Source organism: Erpetoichthys calabaricus, chromosome 6 (genome assembly GCF_900747795.2).
Source record: "Erpetoichthys calabaricus chromosome 6, fErpCal1.3, whole genome shotgun sequence".
Taxonomy (NCBI): Eukaryota; Metazoa; Chordata; class Cladistia; order Polypteriformes; family Polypteridae; genus Erpetoichthys; species Erpetoichthys calabaricus.
The window spans coordinates 217112919-217136620 of record NC_041399.2 but is presented as its reverse complement, the minus strand read 5'-3'; the positions used below and the strand labels follow the sequence as shown (position 1 = coordinate 217136620).

At 46.9% G+C, this 23702-nt stretch overlaps 2 protein-coding genes across 2 annotated transcripts in view; one reads left to right on the top strand and one right to left on the bottom strand.

The window, feature by feature from the left end:
* The window catches only part of stard3nl (STARD3 N-terminal like), a 72085-nt gene that overhangs the window by 18213 nt on the left and 30170 nt on the right, over positions 1-23702 (bottom strand). The gene's annotated exons all lie outside the window — the stretch shown is intronic.
* Positions 9379-22911, top strand: LOC127528345 (uncharacterized). Its single transcript, XM_051928810.1, has 5 exons — positions 9379-9442; positions 10411-10560; positions 20599-20907; positions 21861-21959; positions 22436-22911. Exons 1-5 carry the CDS (start codon positions 9379-9381, stop codon positions 22549-22551), a joined length of 738 nt encoding a protein of 245 aa, XP_051784770.1. The 3' UTR covers positions 22552-22911.

Here is a 23702-nt window from a genome sequence, read left to right as displayed (position 1 = left end):
TATTCCAAAATGGATTCAATTCATTTTTTCCCTCAGAATTCTACACACAACACCCCATAATGACAACATGAAAAAAGTTTACTTGAGGTTTCTGCAAATTTATTAAAAATAAACAAACTGAGAAATCCCATGTACATAAGTATTCACAGCCTTTGCTCAATACTTTATCGATGCCCCTTTGGCAGCAATTCCAGCCTCAAGTCTTGTTGAATATGATGCCACAAGCTTGGCACACCTATCCTTGGCCAGTTTGGCCCATTCCTCTTTGCAGCACCTCTCAAGCTCCATCAGGTTGGATGGGAAGCGTCGGTGCACAGCCATTTTAAGATCTCTCCAGAGATGTTCAATCAGATTCAAGTCTGGGCTCTGGCTGGGCCACTCAAGGACATTCACAGAGTTGTCCTGAAGCCACTCCTTTGATATCTTGGCTGTGTGCTTAGGGTCGTTGTCCTGCTGAAAGATGAACCGTCGCCCCAGTCTGAGGTCAAGAGCACTCTGGAGCAGGTTTTCATCCAGGATGTCTCTGTACATTGCTGCAGTCATCTTTCCCTTTATCCTGACTAGTCTCCCAGTTCCCCACAGCATGATGCTGCCACCACCATGCTTCACTGTAGGGATGGTATTGGCCTGGTGATGAGCGGTGCCTGGTTTCCCCCAAATGTGACGCCTGGCATTCACACCAAAGAGTTCAATCTTTGTCTCATCAGACCAGAGAATTTTCTTTCTCATGGTCTGAGAGTCCTTCAGGTGCCATTTGGCAAACTCCAGGCGGGCTGCCATGTGCCTTTTACTAAGGAGTGGCTTCCGTCTGGCCACTCTACCATACAGGCCTGATTGGTGGATTGCTGCAGAGATGGTTGTCCTTCTGGAAGGTTCTCCTCTCTCCACAGAGGACCTCTGGAGCTCTGACAGAGTGACCATCGGGTTCTTGGTCACCTCCCTGACTAAGGCCCTTCTCCCCCGATCGCTCAGTTTAGATGGCCAGCCAGCTCTAGGAAGAGTCCTGGTGGTTTCGAACTTCTTCCACTTACAGATGATGGAGGCCACTGTGCTCATTGGGACCTTCAAAGCAGAAGACATTTTTCTGTAACCTTCCCCAGATTTGTGCCATGAGACAATCCTGTCTCGGAGGTCTACAGACAATTCCTTTGACTTCATGCTTGGTTTGTGCTCTGACATGAACTGTCAACTGTGGGACCTTCTATAGACAGGTGTGTGCCTTTCCAAATCAGGTCCAGTCAACTGAATTTACCACAGGTGGACTCCAATGAAACTGCAGAAACATCTCAAGGATGATCAGGAGAAACAGGAGGCACCTGAGCTCAATTTGGAGCTTCATGGCAAAGGCTGTGAATACTTATGGACATGGGATTTCTCAGTTTTTTTATTTTTAATAAATTTGCAAAAACCTTAAGTAAACTTTTTTCACGTTGTCATTATGGGGTGTTGTGTGTAGAATTCTGAGGAAAAAAATGAATTGAATCCATTTTGGAATAAGGCTGTAACATAACAAAATGTGGAGAAAGTGATGAAGCGCTGGGAATACTTTCTGGATGCACTGTACATCATTACTTCTGTCACCTCGACTGTGCAGTACTTCCGGGTTATAAGGCACATAGAAGTCCCTGGGCCTCCCTACAGTGTCCCCATGGTATCCGGCAGGGCTGTGAAGGAAAACTCCAAGGTCCATGATGCCCTACTGGAACCCGGGGCATCTCCACATTGCAGGGAGGGCTCCACCTGGTGGCTTGGGGATATTGGCCAGGATCAGTGGCCGGCCACAGTCCACACAGTGTACAGGCCCACCAGGATATCCAGCAACCTCAAGGGGATCCCGTGAAGTCTCAGGATGTCTCACAGTGCAACTCGATCTACTGAGTGGAACACTTTATAAAAATCAACAATGGCTACAAAGAAACTCTGCTGATGTTCACATTTGCACTCCATGAGGACCCTCAGTGCCAGGACACAGTCGATGGTCCAAAGAGCACAAAAGGCCCAGAAGGAGTCCAATGCAGGAAAGTCCTAAAAACACCAAAAACAAAGTGCATAGGTCCACAAACCCAATCATTCAAACAAAGCATTCAAATACTCAGCAGCACCAGCACATTCAATGAACCGCAAGGGACTCCTTGTTTCCTGTGCCTTTATAGGGCTGACGGTGGTCCCCTGACAAGGTAGAGGCTTTTGGAGCTGACATGACAAGGAGTGTCACGAGGGAGGCAGGTGAGTCCTCTGCTACAACGGGTTTAGAAAACAAACGGACAGACAGACAGACAGACATATCTGAATGTGAGCGAGCCATCATGGACAGACACAGATGAGATTGTCATTTAAATGGCGACCCCAAAGAAGTCTGTGGAGCCTTTATGGAGGGTCAGTTGCAACATTTCATAACTTCAAGGCATTTCCCAAACCAGCTTTGGATTTTGTAAATCCTGAGTTTTCCATAAGGAATGAGAAACTTGAATCCATGAGGGCCGTGCAGCTTTTCTCAATGTGGCCGTCCCTCGTGCCTTATAATGACGTTCTTTGTGGGCTGTTAGCACTTTCTAAGATGGCACTCGGTGCTCCTGTCAGCGCTGCAGCCTCTCTGTGGACTTGTTCAGTTCTGAGTCCTCCAAAGTCTTCCTCACAGAATATCAGGGGTGAAGAAGGGCAGAGACCACTCATCTGCGGATTCTGGGGGCGCATGACAGCACAAAGACAGCAGAATAAAACTAAAGTATGGATGACACACACGTCTGAGTGCAGAGATGGGAGACGAGAACTGAAAGAGCACAGAGCTGTGAGGACGATGAGACGTGTGGAGCTCATATGCGCTCTGCTTTGCTCTGAGATTTGGCCTCTCAATGTTCTTACTTAGCGTTCACTTCAATCAGAAGATCATTGGAGCTGAAATTAAAATGGCCTTTCAGCTTTGGAACATCATTCCAGCAATGGACTCAATTCATTGACTTGGACTTGAAGAGCCACTGAAAGTGTCACGAAGCAGGTGACTCGATGACAGCCATTACTCCTGCCAGCCTTTATACAACTGGGCAGATGCAGGTTACCAGACCCTTCCAGATGTTTCTCAGCTCCCACCTGGATCTGCTGCTAAACATTTTCTAGTGACTTCTCCGTGCCACCCTCACCCCCTGGGTGTCCTCGGCTTGGGCACTCGGACCCTTTCTGCAACTTGGCAACCTGACTGAGAATCACACCTTGAGCATGGGAAAGGCACTATATAAATAAAAGGTATTATTCATATTGTTATCATAAAGTGTGCTAATGATGTTGAGATTTGGTGTCTTCTTAATTACTATGGGAGGTATTTTCTGCAAAAATGAAAATGAAAATTATAAAATGAAAATGTGATCTCTTGTTTTGCAATTTCATTTTCAAGGTCTGCACACGTGACTGCTGCTAACATTATAACACAACAAGTGGCTCCACAGCTCCGAAGGACAAAGAATTGTGGGAAATCGAGGTGCAAAGCCCCGCCCACTGGCCTGCGCTATTTGCATGTCGAGAACTTGAAAATGAAAATTCAATGAGCAGCAGGGGGCGCCAGTGTTGATTTGACGTTTTACTTTTCGCTTTTGCCGCTTCAGGTTTCATTTTCATTTTCAGACTTGGAGAATGAAATTCCAAACGAGAGATCACATTTTCACTTTATGATTTTAATTTTAATTTTTGCAGAAAATGCCTCCCATTGATAACAAAGTAGAACCTCACAGATGGGTCAGCGCGGGTCCATCTGGCGTCAAAAGTTGTTTCCACACTTTGACCTTCCAAAAAACAAAGAAGTGATGACAGAATCGAGCAGAAAAATAAAAACACCCCGAAGGGATCAGCCATCAAGAATCAAACAGTAGACATCGAGATGTGCTGATGTGGGTGACAGAAGGGACACCTGCGCCACTCTGTCGGACGAAGTGACTCCCACATGACGTCACGGCACCCGCTGTCCAAATGTGAGCCGATGACCCAAACAGTCAGATGGAGCTCCACTGCCAGGTGTGTCCCATGATACCCTGCGCTCCAAAGCCAAGCACATCTTCACATGAACGCCTTGCCAGCTTCCTTCAAAATTGTTCGTTTTGCCACCCGATTAGAATTTGAGGCTGCTGAGCATTAAAAACAGCAGAGGAAGATCCATCGGCACAGACACCCCCTGGAGAATGAATGACTAGAGGGCTGCGCAGACTCGGACCACCTCTGACATTTTCTATGGACTTTGTATTGTGACTAACTCTGCACCCCCAGAGGTTTCTGTCCCCATTGGTGACGCTCGACACTTCATTAATGGACAGATAGCGCCGGACTCCACTGGCCTCAATCACTTGGAAACCTCCCCGTTTTCTCGAGTCTTCTTTATATTGCGCTCGTCTGTCATTTATAAAGTTTGTGTTTCCCTTTAGCTTTGAACTTGTTAAAGCGCCCCGAGCCTGACCTCAGTGAAAGGTAGCAGCAATAATAATAAAAAAAATAATTAACATATAATAATAATAATAATAATAATAATAATAATAATAATAATTAACAAAAAAAATTATTATTAATAGGGCGGCACGGTGGCGCAGTGGTAGTGCTGCTGCCTTGCAGTTAGGAGACCCGTCTGGGTTCGCTTCCCGGGTCCTCCCTGCGCGGAGTTTGCATGTTCTTCCCATGTCTGCGTGGGTTTCCTCCCAAAGACATGCAGGTTAGGTGCATTGGCGATTCTAAATTGTCCCATGTGTGTGTGTGTGTGCTGTGGGTGTGTGTGTGTGTGTGCCCTGCGGTGGGCTGGCGCCCTGCCCTGGGTTTGTTTCCTGCCTTGCGCCCTGTGTTGGCTGGGGTTGGCTCCAGCAGACCCCCGTGACCCTGTACTTAGGATATAGCGGGTTGGATAATGGATGGATAATAATAATAATAATAATAATAATAATAATAATAATAATAATAATAATAATAATAATACAGGTGCAAAATAAACTGAATCGAGGCGCTCCTTCGTTCCAGCGTGTAAACCTCAGGAGGTGGTCTGCTGCCACATTCATTCGTCCATTGTCCCCACCTTCTCGCCAGTCATTGGCGGAGTCGTCTCTGCAGTCCCATCTTGTGCCATCTCTCTTTCTTTTGATAATATTGTGTTTGACTTTTTCTGTTCCTTATTTTCTCTGTTATGTGGTTTCTTGCTTTGTCTGTATTAAGTCCACAGATGAAGATGACGAAGAGGAGCAGACCGAGAATGTCGATTTCCCTGGAGGACAATCTAAAAGTGTAACTTGACTTTCAGTTTGGCCTTTTTGCTGCGCCATTTCTCACTGTGTACTCAGGAGCTTGGATTAAAGTGTTCGGCGCGGGCACCCGGCTGGTGGTCTCAGGTAAGGGGGTCCGTCTGGCGGGGGTCTTTTATTAATGGAGCCGCACAAATTAAACTCGTGAGACTTTGAGCAAAGGCGGTTTAAACTGGAGCTTCTTTACAATCAGTTTAAATCTATCAATCTATGAAGGCCACGGTGTGCGCGGGGGGCTGCGTATCGTTTTCACTGAGAATCCATCGCAGGGGGCACCGAGGTGGTCGAGTTTTTGAAATCTCTGTGAATGTAGGAAGGACGTTTAAATTGCGAATGGCGTAGCCGCAGTGCCTTAGCCGTATTTTGTGTAAAGATTTTGGATGTCGATTTTCATTTCGCGGACCTTCACTAACGAGCCAAGAACTGTATGACATCAAATGGAGATCGTGACAGACGCCACGTCGCTACTGTGCGCTCTTCTCCTTTGCCATTCAGTCCCATGTCCTCACGATGCGTGTGTGTGTGTGTGTGACACGCGGTGCATGTTTCTTTGTGTCTCATCGAGTTTATAACTCCGTGTCCGTATAAAGACCACCACGAAGAACTAAACAAGACCGTGCGAGTCACGGAGACCAAAGCCATTTGAATGGCTGACCGGGAGAGAAACCCCAAGAGGACTAACGTTATGTACGCGTGCTGCGTGTACCTCGATATTCCACCTAAATGTGTGTCCACGTTGTAAAACTACATAAAGACACCCCGTTAGACCCCCGGGCTACACACACGTGAACTGAAGGCGCCCCGTTTCCGTCGCTCTTTGTCGTCTCTCCGGTGCGCTGTGTGTTTTTGTCACCTCCCGAGTCACCGTGTCAGGCTACTACTTCAAGGTGTTCGGCGCCGGGACCAAACTGCTGGTTACTGGTAAGTCTCCCCTCCTTCACGGGGTCACTTAGTGCCAACGCTGTGGTGTGAGGAGCCACAAGCGGACCGGGAGAAGAAGAAGGCCGAACGGGCGAGCTGAAGGCGAGGCAAGCGGGCTGTGATGGTAGCGGCGGGCAGGGACTGCGGTGAGAGGAACGGGGCAGACGGACATGGAGGTCTTCGTTTGTAGAAATTACAGAACCGATTATTGCAAATGGGATCGAGCACATGGCGTCTGCGTGGTTTAATAGCAGTACGTGCGGGTATTTGGGCAGTTTGTTCACTTTGGTTTTTCTACCAAAATACTCTAAAAATCAATTCCTGAGACAAAAAAACAGAATCTTTATTTATTTATCTATCTGTGTATTTATGGATTTATTTATTTTTAACCGTGATATCCCCTACATACTCGGTGTTGCCTCACGGGGAGTCGGCCGTCGCTCCATGTCGGTCAGGCCTTTTATTTCTTTCTCGTTTTTTAAATTTCCATTTGGATCTCCGCGCTCGGCTGGACCTGCGGGATTGGAAACTGAATGTGAGATCGGAGGACGGCCGGGAAGTCGAATCGTCTCAACTCACTTCGCTTCATTTCTGTATAGCGCCGTTGAACGCGTACTGACTCAGAGCGCCGTGACAAGAGCGCGTTTAAACTTTAAAACTAAATGCACAATTAGTCCACTTAAAATACAGATGTGTTAAAACACATCGAAAACTAGAAACCGATTAACAAACATCTGCGGTGGGCTGGCACCCTGCCCGGGGTTTCCTGCCTTGCACCCTCTGTTGGCTGGGATTGGCTCCAGCAGACCCCGTGACCCTGTAGTTAGGATATAGCGGGTTGGATAATCGATGGATGGATTAGCAAAAATGAATCAAGACAACATCTGTGTGTCCCGCTGAGCTGTGCGTGGCCAGTGGACAATGGGGGCGAGAAAAACCAAAACACAAGTCAGCATTGGGAATAATTAAATAAATAAAACAAACAAATAGTTAATCCATCCATCCATCCATTTTTCAACCCGCTGAATCCGAACACAGGGTCATGGGGCCCTGGCACTAAGCAGGGCAGACTAAAGTCACAAGTCTTCAGATCTCAGATTTACTCAGGGAGGTCGGTCCACAGTGTAGGGGTCTCCATAACTAAAAGCTCGACCTCCCACTCCCACTGTTATGTTATGAGTCCTCAGAATGTCACGCAGACCGGCATGTTGGGACCCTAACACCTGTAAGGCTCTATAGTTTAAAGGTAAATGGAGGAATGTGTGCAGACGTGAAGAGCAGCGCCAGAGACGCACACCTCGTGATGTTTCTTCACATCCACCCCAAGCTCATAACTACGAGATCTAAAATGGCGGCACTCCACTGGCTTGTGTGGCTCCACCATCACTGGACCGTGAAGCACTGCATTCTGTCGGATGTTCTGTTTCTTCTGGGCTTTCAGAGGGGTCCTAATATGTGGACAAAAGAGAAATCTTCAAAACCCAGTAGGCTATAGGATGCTAAGGGATGGAGAGGACCTGATCTGAGCCGGTGTTACCGTATGCCTTGAGCCTGGGAGAGGCGACGCTGTTTCTTTATTATTATGCAGTGAGAGTCATTTTAAAGCCAGGGAGCCACTCTGATGTCACACAGCAGTCAAGTCGTGGAGTTGGTCCCAGAAATGTGTAAAGGCTCTTACTGGGACCATCATGTGGAAGGTCCACACCCTACCCCTGTGGCAGCGCTCGACAGGCCTGCACTGGCACCCTCGTTTGTAAGAGAGCTCACCTTTGCCTTCCATATTTTATGGATGTGCTTTCTGCTCGTTTTATTGTGTGGATGGAACTGAGGGCTCACATCAACTTGTCAACTTCAAGGTGGACATCCATTAAAACGACACTCTGGTGTTTGATCTCCGTCTTACCGCATTCTCATCATCTGTGTAGTTAAGAGCTGACAGCAGGGGGTCCGCTTCACCCATCACTGGTGTGCAGCATCCACATGGCAGCCATTGTTGCACCAGTACACTCACCACATATTAGCTTAGAGGTGGCGAAGGGCTAAAGGAGACTGAATGGAGAAGATAATGGTGGGACATCGGGGTACAGCCCCCTCTTCTCAGAGGTCTTTTGTGACTCTGATCCCAGGAACGGCCCCCTCACTGGGGGATCAGCATCCACACCCTGACCATAGGCTATGTGCCCCCCGTGGGGCATACCAGCACCTACTGCACCCAAGCTACTTCTAGGTGGTCCCCCATCCAAGTGGTGGCTGAGCCAAAGCACACACTTGGCTTCAGGTGGAAGACCTGCTCTGAGGTGCAGATGATGCCTGCTGACAATCAAGATGGCGCCTGTAGCCCACCCTGTACTTCTTGCTCACTATTAATGCAGACTGGCGCGCTCTGAATGAAGGTATGTGGAGGTGACCCTCACCTCATGACCACAGGCACTTGAAGGGGGTCCTGGAATTTCACCGCAATGCAAGTCCAAACTGCTGGGTGTACAAGTGAAATTCGTTAGGAGGTCCCAATGAAGACATTCAGTGGGCGTTTGTTAAGGCAGTGAGTGCGTTTAAGATTTGAAATGCCAAGTCCGTTACTACACGTGAAAGGCGCTATATAAATAAAGACCACCCACCACAGTGAAATGCGGCCTTTGTCCAGCGTGTTACGGACACGGAGAGTTTGTTCCTTCTCGTCGACAACAGCGACTGACCGTGACGCTTGTTTTCAGTCATAATGATGTTTGTTTGTTTGTTTGTTTGTTTGTTTTATTCTTAATTTTAAGTTTAACAATCATCAGTAACCATGGAAACATCCAAGTAAATATCAAGTAGAGATGTTGTGAGGAAATCGTCCGTTCGGATTGTGAATTGCGCACATGCGGGGCTGAGCAGAGACCCCCAGTGCAGCTGGCGTGGGCACGTGACTCGAACCCGGCGCCGTTAACTCCTTCGCTCCCGGCGCTCCAAGGCCACAGCGCAGCGGCCGGGGTTTGTGTGCCGGCGCGTTTCACCGTGTGGGTCTCCTCCGGTGGCTACAGCTACGCTATAAAGAGATTTGGAGCGGGAACGAAACTGATTGTGTCAGGTGGGTGACGAGAGTGGAGGGGAGCCGCTAGCCGTCTAAAGGTGGGGGGGCTGTTCGGGCTGCGCCGCTGTAATGGCGCAGGTGCCCCCCGTTTGAAGGTTTTTGTAATTCACTGTTTTTGTGATGAGCTTTGTCACTGTGGGGGGAGTGAAGGTGTTTGGCGCTGGGACCAAACTGATTGTGTCTGGTAAGTCGTCGCGGTGGGGGTGCAGGGACCACCATAACTGGGGTGGCAGTTCACTTTTGTGCCTTTTTTTCTTTATGACTGACACGCGTTATAAAGTAGACATGAGCCGCCATTTCACGTACCTCGGGGGTCTTTAGCAGACTCGTTAGAGAGAAATAAAAAGAAGGAATGGAGCGTCTGAGTAGCTGACTTGACTCGCCCCGCTGGGACCCCAAGACTTCTTGTCAGGCGCTTTGTCACCGTGGGGATTGGTGAAGGTCTTCGGCGCTGGGACACAACTGGTCGTGTCTGGTAAGTCGCGGTGGTCTTTTGAGAACGTCGTCACTTTAATGTCACTGCACTTTTCTGTTTTCCCTTTTTATTTAAGATGATAACACAGTTGAGTCAAAGTTTAAATTTCTCAAAAAGGTCGAAACGCTCACAAAAAAATAAAAGGGGTGACAATGACCAAATCACTCGGCCTTCAGCTAATGGCGACTTGACAGAGCAGAGGGTCGCACGTCGAGTTGTCGGTGACCCGGCCGCTCTTGTTAATGCGCAGTCTGGGATTTAAACCTAAATAATCTGGAAACGTCCTTTAGCGGACAGGCACGGGTTAAACAGTCAAATGACACAGCTGTCACTTCGAGCTGCTGGAATATTCGGCAGGGGGACTGACGACAGTAAATTGGCCCCCTCTGTGTCTTCCTGCCTTGCGCCCAATGCAGCTGCCCTGCCCTGCCCTGAATCAGCGGGTTCAATGGACCGGTGGGATTCGAACGGGGACCCCCCGACTGGCAAGGCCGATCCCGAGGACGCTGTTTTTATTCAGCGCTGGTCATTGTCGCGATTAGTATAACGGGCTGTGTCACCGTGGTGCTCGACTCTCGAGGCGTCAGGCACTACTTCAAGGTGTTCGGGGCTGGCACGAGACTCGTCGTTACAGGTCTGTACTAAAACACTTCGGCGGGTCCCCGATTACCGGTGAGAACAAAATGAAGACCCTCACCGAGTTACCGGGGTCGAACGGCTCGAACCGCCGCCGGTGTCTCTTCATATTAGAGTCGTTCTTGTCACGTGCTTTGTCACTGTGGGAGCTGGGAAGGTGTTTGGCGCTGGGACCAAACTGGTTGTGTCTGGTGAGTGGCGATCTTGACTTTGTCATTTAATGGAGGGACAGCGAGAATGTTGTCGCTTACTGAAGCGAACGTTAAACGGCTCTTGAAACGTCCATTTGTGCGAAGACGTGAAGTAAAAAAATAAAACAATCAAACGGAGTGGCGGCGTCACTTTAAAGTCGCACTGGCGCCCCAAAGTGACCCGAAGGACCCTCCCCGTGTCACCGAAGCCCTCATGTGCGCTGAAGTCTGTCTGCCGGCTGACACTCTTTGTGACAAACGACACTTTAAAGCAGCGACTCGCTTTAAAACTTTTTGTCTTTTAACATGAAGGCCAAACCGCGAAGATTAAACGAGATTTGTTTTAGGGGTCCGGGACTCGAAATTCATAAAAAAAACACACGAAAAAGGAAGGAGGTGTCACCGAGGCGCGACAAGGCCAGTCGGCTGAGACCTCGTGTCCCGTGTCAGCTCACCGGAACGTCGCGACTTCACCTGCGGCACCGGCAGCCATTGTGCGACCCTCTGTGCACTGAAATGTCCCTCTCTTTGGGTCTGAATCCCTGTTGAGGGTGGGAGAAAAATGACAAGAAATGTGACATGCCAGCTCTAAGTGACAAGTCTAATCGATCGAATGGTGTCACTCGCTGTGCTAGAGATGAGAAAAGTCAACTGTTTATAAGCCGTGTGCTTAATAATAATAATAATAATAATAATGACGATGATGATGATGAAGATAAGATTAAAAGTGCTCACAGTGCTTTACAGTTTAAGCAAAAGACGATTAAGAGGAGACCTGACTCAAGTGTTTAAAATGATGAAGGGAATGAATTAGTGCCGTGGGTCGAGATGGTGACTTTAAACTGAGTGCGATGTGAACACGGGGGCAGAGTGGGACCCTTCTAACATTAGGGGGGTTATCTTCACACAGACAACCAGAGACACGTGGAATAAGTGAGCGAGTATTGAGGTGGGCAGGTGGGCTTTAGGGACCTGAAAAACTCAAATTAATGTTATTATAGAAGAATGAAGTGAATGGGACTGGCGAGCTTGGTGGGGCTGAATGGCCCGATCTCATCCAGAAAAAAAAAAAAATAATAATAATAATGTAATTTATTATTATTATTATTATTATTATTATTATTATTATTATTATTATTATTATTATTATTTATGTATTCATATGGCACCTTTCTCAAGCCCAAGGACACTATACACAATATTAAAAAAGAAGAAACATAAAAAATAAGCAAGAGTCACAAAATAAAACAAACAAAAGAGTAGTAAACATGTCTGGATGATCTTATCGATGACATTTCTGAAGTTGAGGAGACTTTAAGTTGCCGTGCAAGAAATTCTGAGCAGAGCGGACCTTTCAGAAGACACGCAGACACCGAGCGTTGGTCACTTTCTTTTCTTCGGTTTGTTCTTTGCCGTAACGTTATTGTCATTTTCTTTTGCAAACCGCTTAGATTTGTCACTTAGAGGTGGCCTGTCCCGTTTTTCTTTCTTTCTTTCTTTCTTTCTTTCTTTCTTTCTTTCTTTCTTTCTTTCTTTGAGCCACTCATCCGTAAATCTAAAAGGAGCGACACGAGAATAAGTGAACCGGCTGCCCTGTTAACACGACGAGGCGCTGCCGAAGCCCCGCTTCCCCTTTCGGCGCCCCCTATAGAGTTTCCGTCACGACCCCCAGTTTGAGAGCCACGGCATCAGAGACTTCAGGAGAGAAGGTGACAGTCAAAGAAAGTCCCCAAATGTCGCGTTAACGTCGGGCGGCCGGCTGAACTGCTGCTCTCCTCTGACGCCCGCCGCCATTTCGCGTTTTTGTTCGTTGCTTTCTCACCGTGAGGGACGGCTGGGTGAAGATTTTCGGTGCGGGAACAAAACTTCTCGTCACAGGTAATGCTTAGTGTTTGATAAAGTGAAGGGCGCTATACAATCTAAAATAATAAAATGAATGAATGTAAACGAATTAAAAGCAGGCGGTGTAATGAGGCTTCCGTGATCCACGAGGTCCAATGACCGGACATCACGACCCCCGTAAATCATCTAATAATCGTGTGGAGTAAATGGCCGTTTGTTAGTTTTTGATGTTTTATTTCTTAGACGCACAGCACGGGTCACTGGACATTCATTTAAAGCCATCAGTCAGCTGACAAACGGAAAGATGAATCGAAGCAGACGGACAGACAGACGGACGACAGTTGGTGACTTTAAAAGAACGAATTCTCGTTAACACGGAGACCCCCGGTGCGAGTTGGCCCTCAGCTTTATGTATGACACTTTAACACTGTGCGATCAGAGGAGCGACCATCAAAGTGTTTGGCGCCGGGACGAAGCTCATCGTGTCCGGTGAGTTGTCGGGCGGTCCGCTTGGTGGGCTCGCAGCTTAGATCTGTTCTGTCCCGACGTGCGCTGAATCAGAAGGCGGGGACCGAAGGCATCTGGGCAGCGGAATGGCCGTTCAGACAGAACTCTGAGATTGGTGGGAAAAGGGAATTCGATAAGCGCCGGGTGGGACCCGCGACGAGGAGAGCCGGCCGGACTAACGCGCTCTCATCTCACTGCGCGACTCCGACCCGGGCTTCTACAATAAAACACATTAATACAACTAGAGTTCAACCAAACAAAATGAAGAGTTAAGTGAACATTAATTTAAAAATACATCTAAAATTGCAATAATATTTATTTTAATTTACTTTCAAAATACATTCGTTTAGAACTAAAAAATCTAAACTAAACTGAAAATAAAACGATGAATTACAAAACGATTCTCGGTGATCTTTAGTCACTGCACCTGCAAATTATGAAAATCATATTTTTAAAGTTTTGGGTTTTACTATAATCGTGATGTAAAAAAAAGAAAAAAAACAAAGCAAAGAATGAATGAACGAATCATTACAATCGGTGGCCGTCATTCGTGTTCTCGGTTTTAGGGTGACAACCGTCTGGTCACAGCAAGCGGACTCCAACATTCGAGCTGCCGGACTGCGAGTCAGAGAATCGGGGGTCGGGGGGCTCAGAAATTTTAACGAGTGAAAGAGGACCGGGTGGGCAAGGTGAGGGGAGGTGGACTCACGTGGTCTAGTTAGCTGTTATATAGCGCCTTACACATCTAGCTAGCCATCTATCCAGTGTGGTGCAGGCTGACACTTGGGACTTCAGAACCCGAGATTGGGAGTTTCCAGTCCCACTGCCATCGCTGCAGGACCCTGCAAGTCGCTTCACACTTGACCTGCACGTTAGAAATGTCAAAAAAAAGAACAAGAAAGAAAAGAAAAGAAAGAAAGATCACGTAATCATTTGTACGCCTGAAACATTGTATGTCGCTTTGGATAAAGGGATCAGCTCAATAATAATAATAATAATAATAATAATAATAATAATAATAATAATAACTCTCGGTTATATAGAGTTGCACGTCCATCGGTGTAATTGGAGAAAACAGTAGAATTGGCCCAGAAAGCAAATAAGCGCAGTTAAGAAAAACGAAAATAAGAAAATGTCACAACAGCAGTAGCAAAAACAATAAAAAAAAAAAATAAAAATAATAATAATAATAATAATAATAATAATATATCGTGTTTAGTTATTTATGAAATTCTTGCATTTTTAAATTTGTGTTTATTTTATAGCATTGGAACGTCAAACGAAAGTGCGCTTATTTAAAACATTTTTTAAAAAATATTTTAACATTATCATCAATCACATAAAAGTAAACAAAAAAACAAATAAAATATCTAAAGTTGTATAAATGAAAAGAATAGTAGAATAACAGTTTATCGTTTTCTTAGTTAAGCAATTATTTTTATTTTTTTAATCTATATTTGTCCTTGGTCAGTACAATGTACTAATCGTGATAAATAATAATAATAGCTGGTAATCGGAAGGTCGCCGTTTCGAATCCCCTAAATGCCAATAAGGACTCCGCTCTGTCGGGCTCTTGAGTGACGAAGACCCTTAACCTGCAATTGCTGAGCGCCTTGAGTAGTGAGAAAAGCGCTATATAAATGCAATGAATTATTGTTATTAATAATATCATCAAATGCATCAATATAATTGAAATATTTGGTCGTTTTCTCATTTTTATTTTATTTCCAGTCTATATTACATCACGTTTTGTTATTTATGTGTTTTGTGAATTTTGCTTTTTTATATTTGCATTTATTGAGCATTGGATTGTCAAATGAAAATGCGCTTATTAATTTTTTTTTTCAAATTAACATTCTCATCAATCACATGTGTGAATTTCCCATTGGGATTAATAAAGTATCTATCTATCTATCTATCTATCTATCTATCTATCTATCTATCTATCTATCTATCTATCTATCTATCTATCACATAAAAGACATAATTGGAGTGTTTAAAATTAGAAAGGGAATTAGTGCAGTGGATCGAGAGGGTGACTTTGAAAGGACTCCGTGTGTAGAGGGGGACACAGTGGGACCCTTTGTACGTTAGGAAGTTTTTCTTTACACAGAGAACCAAAGGCACGTGGAATAAGGTGGACAGGAGGGGGACCTGAAAAACTCAAATTAATGTTATTGTAGAAGAATGAAGTGAATGGGACTGGCGAACTTTGTGGGGCTGAATGGCCTGCTCTCGTCCAGAATGTTCAAATGTTTCAAAAAAATAAAATAAAATAAAAATAATTTTTTTAATACATTTATATGGTTCCTTTCTCAAGCCCAAGGACACTTTACACAATATTTAAAAAATAGAAGAAACGTAAAAAACAAGAAAGAGCCACAAAATAAAACAAACAAAAGAGTAGAAAACATTTCTGAAGTTTAAGAGACTTTAAGTTGCTGGGCAAGAAATTCGGAGCCGCGCGGACCTCTCAGCAGACGCGCAGACCCCGAGCGCTGACCGTTGGCCGCCGGTTGGTCACTTATGTTTCTTTTTTTTTTTCAAATTCACTTTATCATCAGTCACATAAAAGTAAACAAAAAACAAATAAATTATAGAAACTTGAAAGATGTAAAGAATAACAGTTTTCTGGGTAAAGTGGTTACTTAATTCTTACATTTGTCCTTGATTAGTACAACGTAAGAATAACATTATTATGATGATGATGATGATTATTATTTCTGGTGTTGTTTTATTTTCCTTCCCCCCCCCCCCCCCCCCCCCAGTGTCCCATATAGCGCCTTGGTGACTTTGTCTCCGTTGAGGCTGAGCACACAGAGCTGAGTGACTTTTCTTCCGTTACTTTTAGGAGCCTTCGCAGGACACACACAAGTTTTTAAATTGACGGCCCATAAAAGTTCAGTTGTCCTAATTAATTTAACTTGGTTTCTTTTTAAATACACTTTTAAGTTGTGTGCATTTCATAACTCTAGTTATTAATTCAGTGTTAAGTCAATAATCATTGTTTTCTTTCTATACTTTTAAGTTGTATCGATTACTTATTAAATTACTAAAAGTGCAGCCACTGAAAGAAGAAAAGTTGCCTGCTTGACTTTATTGCGGCACATCATCATATTTTTACCTCGTGTTGACCTTTGTCGACATCTTTCGAAAGTGCGCTGTAACCCCTCGCCATACGCTGCGGCACTAAGACCTCAATCGGCCATTCAGTTGCCAGACTCTTTACATCAACGTACGAGAACAGCGGGGGCTCCCAAAGATTCTCAGCCACCCGGGCTCCCAAAGCCCTCATCGACAAGTTTCTAACTACAACTACAATTTCAAGTAAGACAACTGAATCGGCTCTTTAAGGGTTAAATAACAGCACGGGATTTAAAAACCAAAACCCTGAGCTTGAAACTGGCAGCGCATTGGCAGCGCATTGGCAGCGCACACTGCCGGATTAACCAATAGGCACATGTAGCATATGCTACGGGCCCCGCAATTTCGGGGGCCCCCAAATGGTGGACCCAATATTTAATGAAAAAGTGTAGCATTGAAAAACTGGTCTTTAAAAATATTATCTTTATGTTTTTAAACTGTAAATTTCTTACACAACAAAACTTTAGGGGCCCAACACATAAAATTCACATAAATATTATAAGATTCTTATTATAATCGAGAGTAAAATAATTATTTAGTCCGGTTTGAACTGTTCAGAATCTAAACTTCAGATGATGCAGACCAAGAGGGCCCCCAAATTTGAATTGTGCTACGCGCCCCCAAAGCCCTGGCAGCGCAGGTTTTGCTAGAAAAGGCGCTTCATGAGATTCGTCAGCTCTGCGCTCTTCACTTTCTCTCATGTTTTGTGTCCACACTTGAGGTCCTTAGGGTGGCTCAGATTCAGAGTGACAAAGCACGGCACACTGGCACGTCAGTGCCACCCAGGAGTGTCGCCCCTCGACCCCGATGGTTGCCGTGTTTGGGGCCTGAGGGTCTTTGCTCAACACTCGCCTGTGATTTCCCTCAAACTCTCGCGAGGTGTGTCACAGTAAGTGTGTCAGTAATTCGACTCCATCACACACACACACACACACATCTGCTTCCATGGATTGGCCCCACAGGAGCAGTTGGAACCCTCACCATCACCCAGTATCTACACACATCAATTTAACTTTTTTTGTTGTTGTTGTTTGCTGCAGTGCCAACCTGAAATGTTCCAAGAGCACCAAAGCTCACCAGAATCTTTATAGTGGCAAAGCTGGCAAGGTGTTAATCCCCCAACAAGAGCAGGTGGTGCTTGGCAGGCTGACCAGAGAGCTGAATGTCATTTTGTGGCATCTGAAGATGTCCCTGCTTGGGCTGAGCATTAAGTCAATGCATTCATGAAACAATCTTTCTGTTTCAGATGCGGGACGGCAGTCAGGCCCATTGGCAGAATTTAGCAAATTCCTGAGGTGGGCATGTGCCTGATGTTTAAGAACTCGTGTGGCACACTCTGTGTTGAGTTAGCATTGTGACGTGTCACTCTGTTTGTGATATAAAACGTGGCCACAAGTAGAACGTCATTTCAACGTTCAATCCAAACGGTGACATTTTTAACGTAACCCTTCTAGAAGTGCGGCGGGTTGTCAGTAACACTGATGCCCCCCGTAGCGAGTGGGTTTAAGCCTTGTGTGTTAAAGTGGAGACTCCATGGTGATAAATGACTTGAATGGACATCGTCCTCTTCCTGCTCTCCAAGGCAGACAACAAACGGCCGCCACCTCTCTGTATGCCAACTGCATTGTCCTGATTGAGTAAAAGGAGAAACAAAGAAGATGTGCCAATGTGACAAATCTAAATGGGTGACAGTTGGCAATTTGAATGTCACAGACAAGTCGGATTAGTTCTCACTTGCTGTGCCTCCTCTGCACCCGTGAAGCTCCTGCCCTCGATGACATGACCTCCGTCACTTTGGAGGTGCCAGCGTCACATTTGGCCATAAAGGCAGACTCAAGGCTCACAGTGCTTATACTTTTGAATTCTTTATTAATCTGCATGGCACAATCTAGTGGTCACATATTTAAAGTTAGCGGGCAATTAGCTAAAACGCACTGTGACAGTCCAGGAATGGCCAAGGTTTGTGCCATTTACCAACAGGGCACCATGCTGGCCTTTAGCTTGAACTTGTTGGCTGCTCTTTAGTGCCCGCTGCTCTCACTCTTGGTAGGTTAACAGATAATTGGACCTTAAATGAGTGAGGCATCCATCTAATATACAGGCAATATGTCACATAATGCCCTCTGTCACTGTGTCACTCAAATGGCATTGCCACACCAAGGACTTGAAATCTGGAGTGACCCTACAATTAACTGACTAAAGAGTGGCAAACAAAATTCTGACTTTAAATTTTAAACATGACAGTCTCAGCTGTGCCACCTCAAATAGAGCAGGCCATCGCTCAGTGACATCTTTAGTGACACATTAAGTGATGTTTTCAAATTAAAATGTTTAACAAAATAACTGAATTGGAATTTCTAACCTGCCAGCATGTGTTTGATCATGTGATGCCTAGAGGTGCCTTGAGTGCCCAGTAATTCCAGTGCTTAATAACCCAGTGATTTTGTAAGAGGCGGGCAGAGTGGTGGCTCTGAGGCGAGGGGTCCGCACTGGCAATCAAATCCCCTAAACGCCAGAGGTGACTCTCCTCCATTGGGCCCTTCAGCAAGGCCCCTTAGCGTGTAGTCGCTCTGTCCCGGGCACGACTTTAATTGGCATCCTGCTCTGCGTGTAGGCCCTGCAGGGAAAAACTGAGGGTTGGTGGCACGATTGGCACTGTTGGCATCTGGACTCAGATCCTAATGTGCAGCATCCCGATGAGGTTTGTCATGTGGTGGGTGCAGGCTCCTAACCCCCCCTCTAAAATATCTAATCAGATGTTCTGCAGATCAATAAATGTCAGGGCTGCCACCTCACCGATTATCTGTGCCCAGTTAAGACCAAGAAGCCAACATATAAAGTTTAACAAAAATGAAAGAAACCCCCCTTTGGAAGTAATTAAGAAAACTGCCAGGGGTGTGAAGAAACAACAAAGGTCCAGTACTAAGTAAGGGTCGTCTTCTGGACCCCCATTCCTGGCAGATGCCCACCCTCGTAGGAGCTGCAACCCCCGATTTTTTTTTGTTTTGTTTCCTGCCCGTGACGAGCTGAGGTCCTCACAGTGAAGAAGCGACTCGAGTGTAAAACCTGACATGGTGAAGATGTAAACGTGAGGTCCGCGTGTTCTCGTGCGCAGTCCCGTGTAAGAGTCCTGGCACATTGATTGATTGATTGATTGATTAATTGATTGATTGATTGATTTGTTTGTTTAGAATTCTTTTTATTAACATAACAATTAAAGACAACTCAATGCAACAAATATGAAAAACAACAACATGCAGCCTGCCTGCCCATCCAAGTGAGCGCGCAGCGCCCCCGCCAGCTGGCACGGAGTGCCCCCCCCCATCCTCATTCAGGATTAAAAACGTTTAGAGCTTCATTAAGGGGGGAGGTCTTGAATTTGATTTCTTTTTTCCAGAACCCGGCTGATTCATGTGGAAGGTGGACTGGGATTCTTCCAGTTGAGCGGTGCCAGTCTTGGTGTCACCCTTTTTCATGGAGGTCCACATGAGCCGGCTACAAGCCCCCTCACTGGCACAGGCGCTAAATGTGACAAATGTGTGACGGTGGAGAAGAGCTGGACTTGTGAACATTTCAACTGATGGCACACATCATGAAGTTCTGAGGCCGCTGCTCTTCTTCATCACGCTCTTCTACCTCGCGTTACGTTTCTTCAGTGTCAATGGTGGCTGGCGCTCATTCCCATTTTCTTCTCTTTGCAATTCTCCCATCGTGATGAGACTGGTGACGCCCCTGTTGTCTGCCCTGCCCTCCTTGGGGCTCTCCCAGAGGTCTCTTGGTGGTCTCCATCCAGGGTCTTCTTTGTTTTTTTGTGGCCAGTCTGCCCCAGCAGATTCCCAGCTCGATTTCTTTGGATATTCGCTGACTTGGAGGTTTTCTCGTCTCCATCCCCTTTCCATGGAGTTGCTTGTTGAGTTCACTCGTCTTCATTGTGCAGCTTAGGCCACCATACTGACTCCCCACAAGACTGGCAACCTCCACTGAACTGTTGGGGGGACTGCTAAAGCCAAAGGGCTGTCCCAGAGGTGTGCCAGGTTAGTGCCATCACTTGCTGTGGGTCTTGGGCTTGGCGTCCTCACCTGCCTTCACTTTGGCATCCTTTTTCTGATGACCACATTAAGTCCACTGGGATCCAACGTTGCATTCTAAGAACATGTGAGACCACCCAAGGGGCTGTAGACTTTTGACGGGTGCCACATTAGGCTATCGAGTGCATGTGCATCAGGGGGCTCATCTAACATGGCAGATGTTTGTGCCCGATCCGTCCCCTTCTGCCCCCTGCCCACCCAGATCTCAGAAGAGGTCACTGCTGGCATCCCAACTACTGGCACCAGTGATTTCAAACTCAGGCTGTCGCAGACCCCAGACCCATTCCAAGGTTTTTGCCCACAATGGTGGGAATGCCTGGTACTGCCAGTTACGGTCACTTGCTCTCTCATCTCAACTTTAATCATTTATTTGTCTTCTGGTCATTTCAGCTCACTGGACATCTTCTTCATGGTGACCCCCAGCTCTTCACTTCCTCTTCTTCTTCTTGTCTTTCAGACACTCCAGCTGAGCGGCCGCAGGTCAGCGTCTTCCGTGCCAGTAACGATCGGGTGGCATGTGTCGCTTACGGTTTTTTCCCAGATGTCATTAAGTTTGAGTGGAAGAAAAAAGTAAGAGACACAACTGAGGCGCTGAATACCAACGAGAAGGACGAGCAGCTGGACCTGCCCATCACCAAGATCGAAGATGGCAGCGACAAATACTCGGCCACCAGCCTGCTCATCTACAAAGGGGGAAACCCGAGCTACAAGTTTGTGTGTGTGGTGAATCACGAAGGCTTCACAAAGCCAGAAGAGTTCACAGAAGGTAATGACCCGTCCGAACTCGGCCGTCCACTAGGGGTCAGCGTAAAGACCTAAGAATGGAGGGGCCACCAGGCTAAAGGCAGCTTGGCACACACACACAAACACATATACGATGGAAGGGACAAGTGACACGGCTGAGCTCAATGCCACCAGCGTCAGCACAGCCCCCCTCAGAGCGGCCACTGCCCTCCAAATGACCACCTGAAGGTCAGCACAATGAGGAGGGCCGATGTGAGGTGACATACCAACACCATAGTGGCACACGGTGAGCGCAGACGTGGCAGAGATGGCCTTCTGTCACACACACACACACATGCAGGTCTCCTGAGTTTCTCCATGGTGAGTGAAGAAGGCCAGTTGGCTGTCACAATAGTCTGTCACTATAGCTCTGTCAAATGTCCCTAAACCTGTGAGGACACATTAAGGGGACAGAAGAGAAATGAGGAGAGTGGACATCAGAGAGACATGAAGGGGCTTACAAAATGAGCACCTGACCCCATTATGGAGCTGCACTGTGGGGCACAGCATAGCAGGGGGCGCCACTGACGTCCACTGGACACTCAAAACACACACACAGATGTCAAAGGCACGATGGACAGTTAGTGGAGGGCCAGGAAGAAAGGCGCTATATAAAGTGAAGGTGAAGACCGATATGTGCAGTTAGTGGAGGGGCAGCGGTGTAAGGCGCCATATACATAGAACTAGTGGATACACTGATGTGAAAGGTGCCATATTCAATGAGACGCCTCCCTCCACTCACAAAGAGCAGCACTGGATGACGTCTGAGTCAGCTGGCCGCTGGCACCAGATGACCTCACACCTATAGGGACAAACAGAGTGTGGGGGACTTTAGGGGGGTTGAGAAAGTGCAGATGTGGTCTTGGGTGGTGACAGGTGGTGACAGGCGGTGACTGAGGCTCTCCCTCGGACTGATGTCACTTTGTTTGTTTCCAGTCATTCCAGAAAGCCCGGCGTCATCCAGTGGACACGTCAAACACGTCACTGAGGCGGGCGATTTGGAGACGGACGACTGCAGGGCCCAGTATGCTGAAGGTGAGGAGCCCCCGTTAAAATTTTGGTTGGTGTCTTTTCGGACCCCTGAATGTGCAGTGTGGTGGTTGGCAGGACCCTAGCGCACCAGGACAGCTGAGGAGTTCACACGGTGGTCTTTGTGCCGCCCATCTAATGAATGACTGAAGGGGTCCGTTGCCAGCTGAGGTGCTTCAGCTCCTTGTTATTTCATGAATTTGAGGGCAGCAGGTGGGGTGGGCTTGAAGCGGACAGACGGACAGATGGACACTTTGTAATGAAGACAGCGGGGGTCTCGGTGGTCAACATGGAGTTTCCACCTGGCCACTTGCCGTCCGTTCTCCTGGGGTCCGTCTGTAGTTTTACTTGGTTGACCCTGAACTTGCCCTCTCTGGGGGTCCGGGGCTGCTGTTGTCCTTTTGAATCAGCTGATCTCGTCTTGAGGCGGCCATAACGAGACTTTTCTTTTTTCTTCCTCCTCCTCCTCTTCTCTCTCACAGGTCTCGATTTCCAGCCCTTCAACGTGGCCACCTTGTCCTACACGTTGTTCATCCTGAAGAGCGTCGTGTACTGCGCTGTGGTGGTCTTTCTGACATATCAGAGCAAATCTGTGTGAACACAAAGGTCACGGAGAGAACTGGGAAGAAGAAGAAGAGTAGGAGGAGGAAGAGCAAACGTCTGCCACGCGTCTTCGTCAGTCTCGGTGGGTTTAAAACTCGTCACCGGGACGTCAGCGGCTTTCACTGTCACGTCAGTCATAATAACATGAAAATCCAGCAATCGTGAAATCCAAAGGAACCAAATAGCGCAAAATGTCTGCTCTGTGACGCTTTGGGGCTACACGCGGGGCGGGGGTCTCCTTGTCACCTGGCACAGGTCACCCACCGCTCCAGGGGCACTGCCTGGCTTTGAGTTGCTGTAACTTTTTGAAGCTGTCATTTTGTGTTGAATTTATCGTTAAATAAAAAAACTTTAAGGTCCGCTTTGTGTTTGTCTTCTTCACTTGAATGAGCCCACTGAGTGTCCCTTGGTGTCACTTCATGTCACTTGGCATCAACACTCTGTTTCCTCGCCATTAAGCTGATGGCCTGCCAACTGGTTTATGTGACCAAACAGCAGCCAAGGTCATCGACTTTATTTATTGTTTGTGGTGTCAAGACCCCTTGCTGTCACCGTCACACGTCTTGTGTTTGTTTAAAGGGTCCAAAGTGCACCCCATCAAGTCGGGGTCCAAACAGGAAGGAGAAGTCAGTTTGAGAAATAAAAACTGGTGGTGGGATTGCATTAAAATTTCGAGGAAGTTAAGACCACCAGTCTGAAGTCACTTTAAAGTTTTGGGGGCGCAGCAACACTGGCCGGCTTCCAAAGTCACCCCAGTGACACCTCAGGCACGGAGTGAAGGGGACAAGCAGACATCTGGACACGCAGGGCTTCAGATTGTAGTCTGTAGAAGGGCCCACTATTCAGGTCAAAAATAAAGGGGGTCCTGATACCCCCCAACCCATGTCCTCGGTGAGCTCTGTGGTAAGGAGTGACGTGCTGAGCCCGCCGACTGTCACTTTTCACTCCTGCTGACTTTATGCGATTGTGACATTTAATGGGCTTGGCCGCCACCATCTCCATGGCACTACACGCTGGGCACAAGGTGCCCATCTTCAGACTGTAGCTGTGGCTGTGGCTGCTCGATGTCACCACTCACCTCCATCAGGGCCGGCAAACAAACCAACACGTCAAGAAAGAAACTCACAGCCGCCCTCCTGGTCGTGT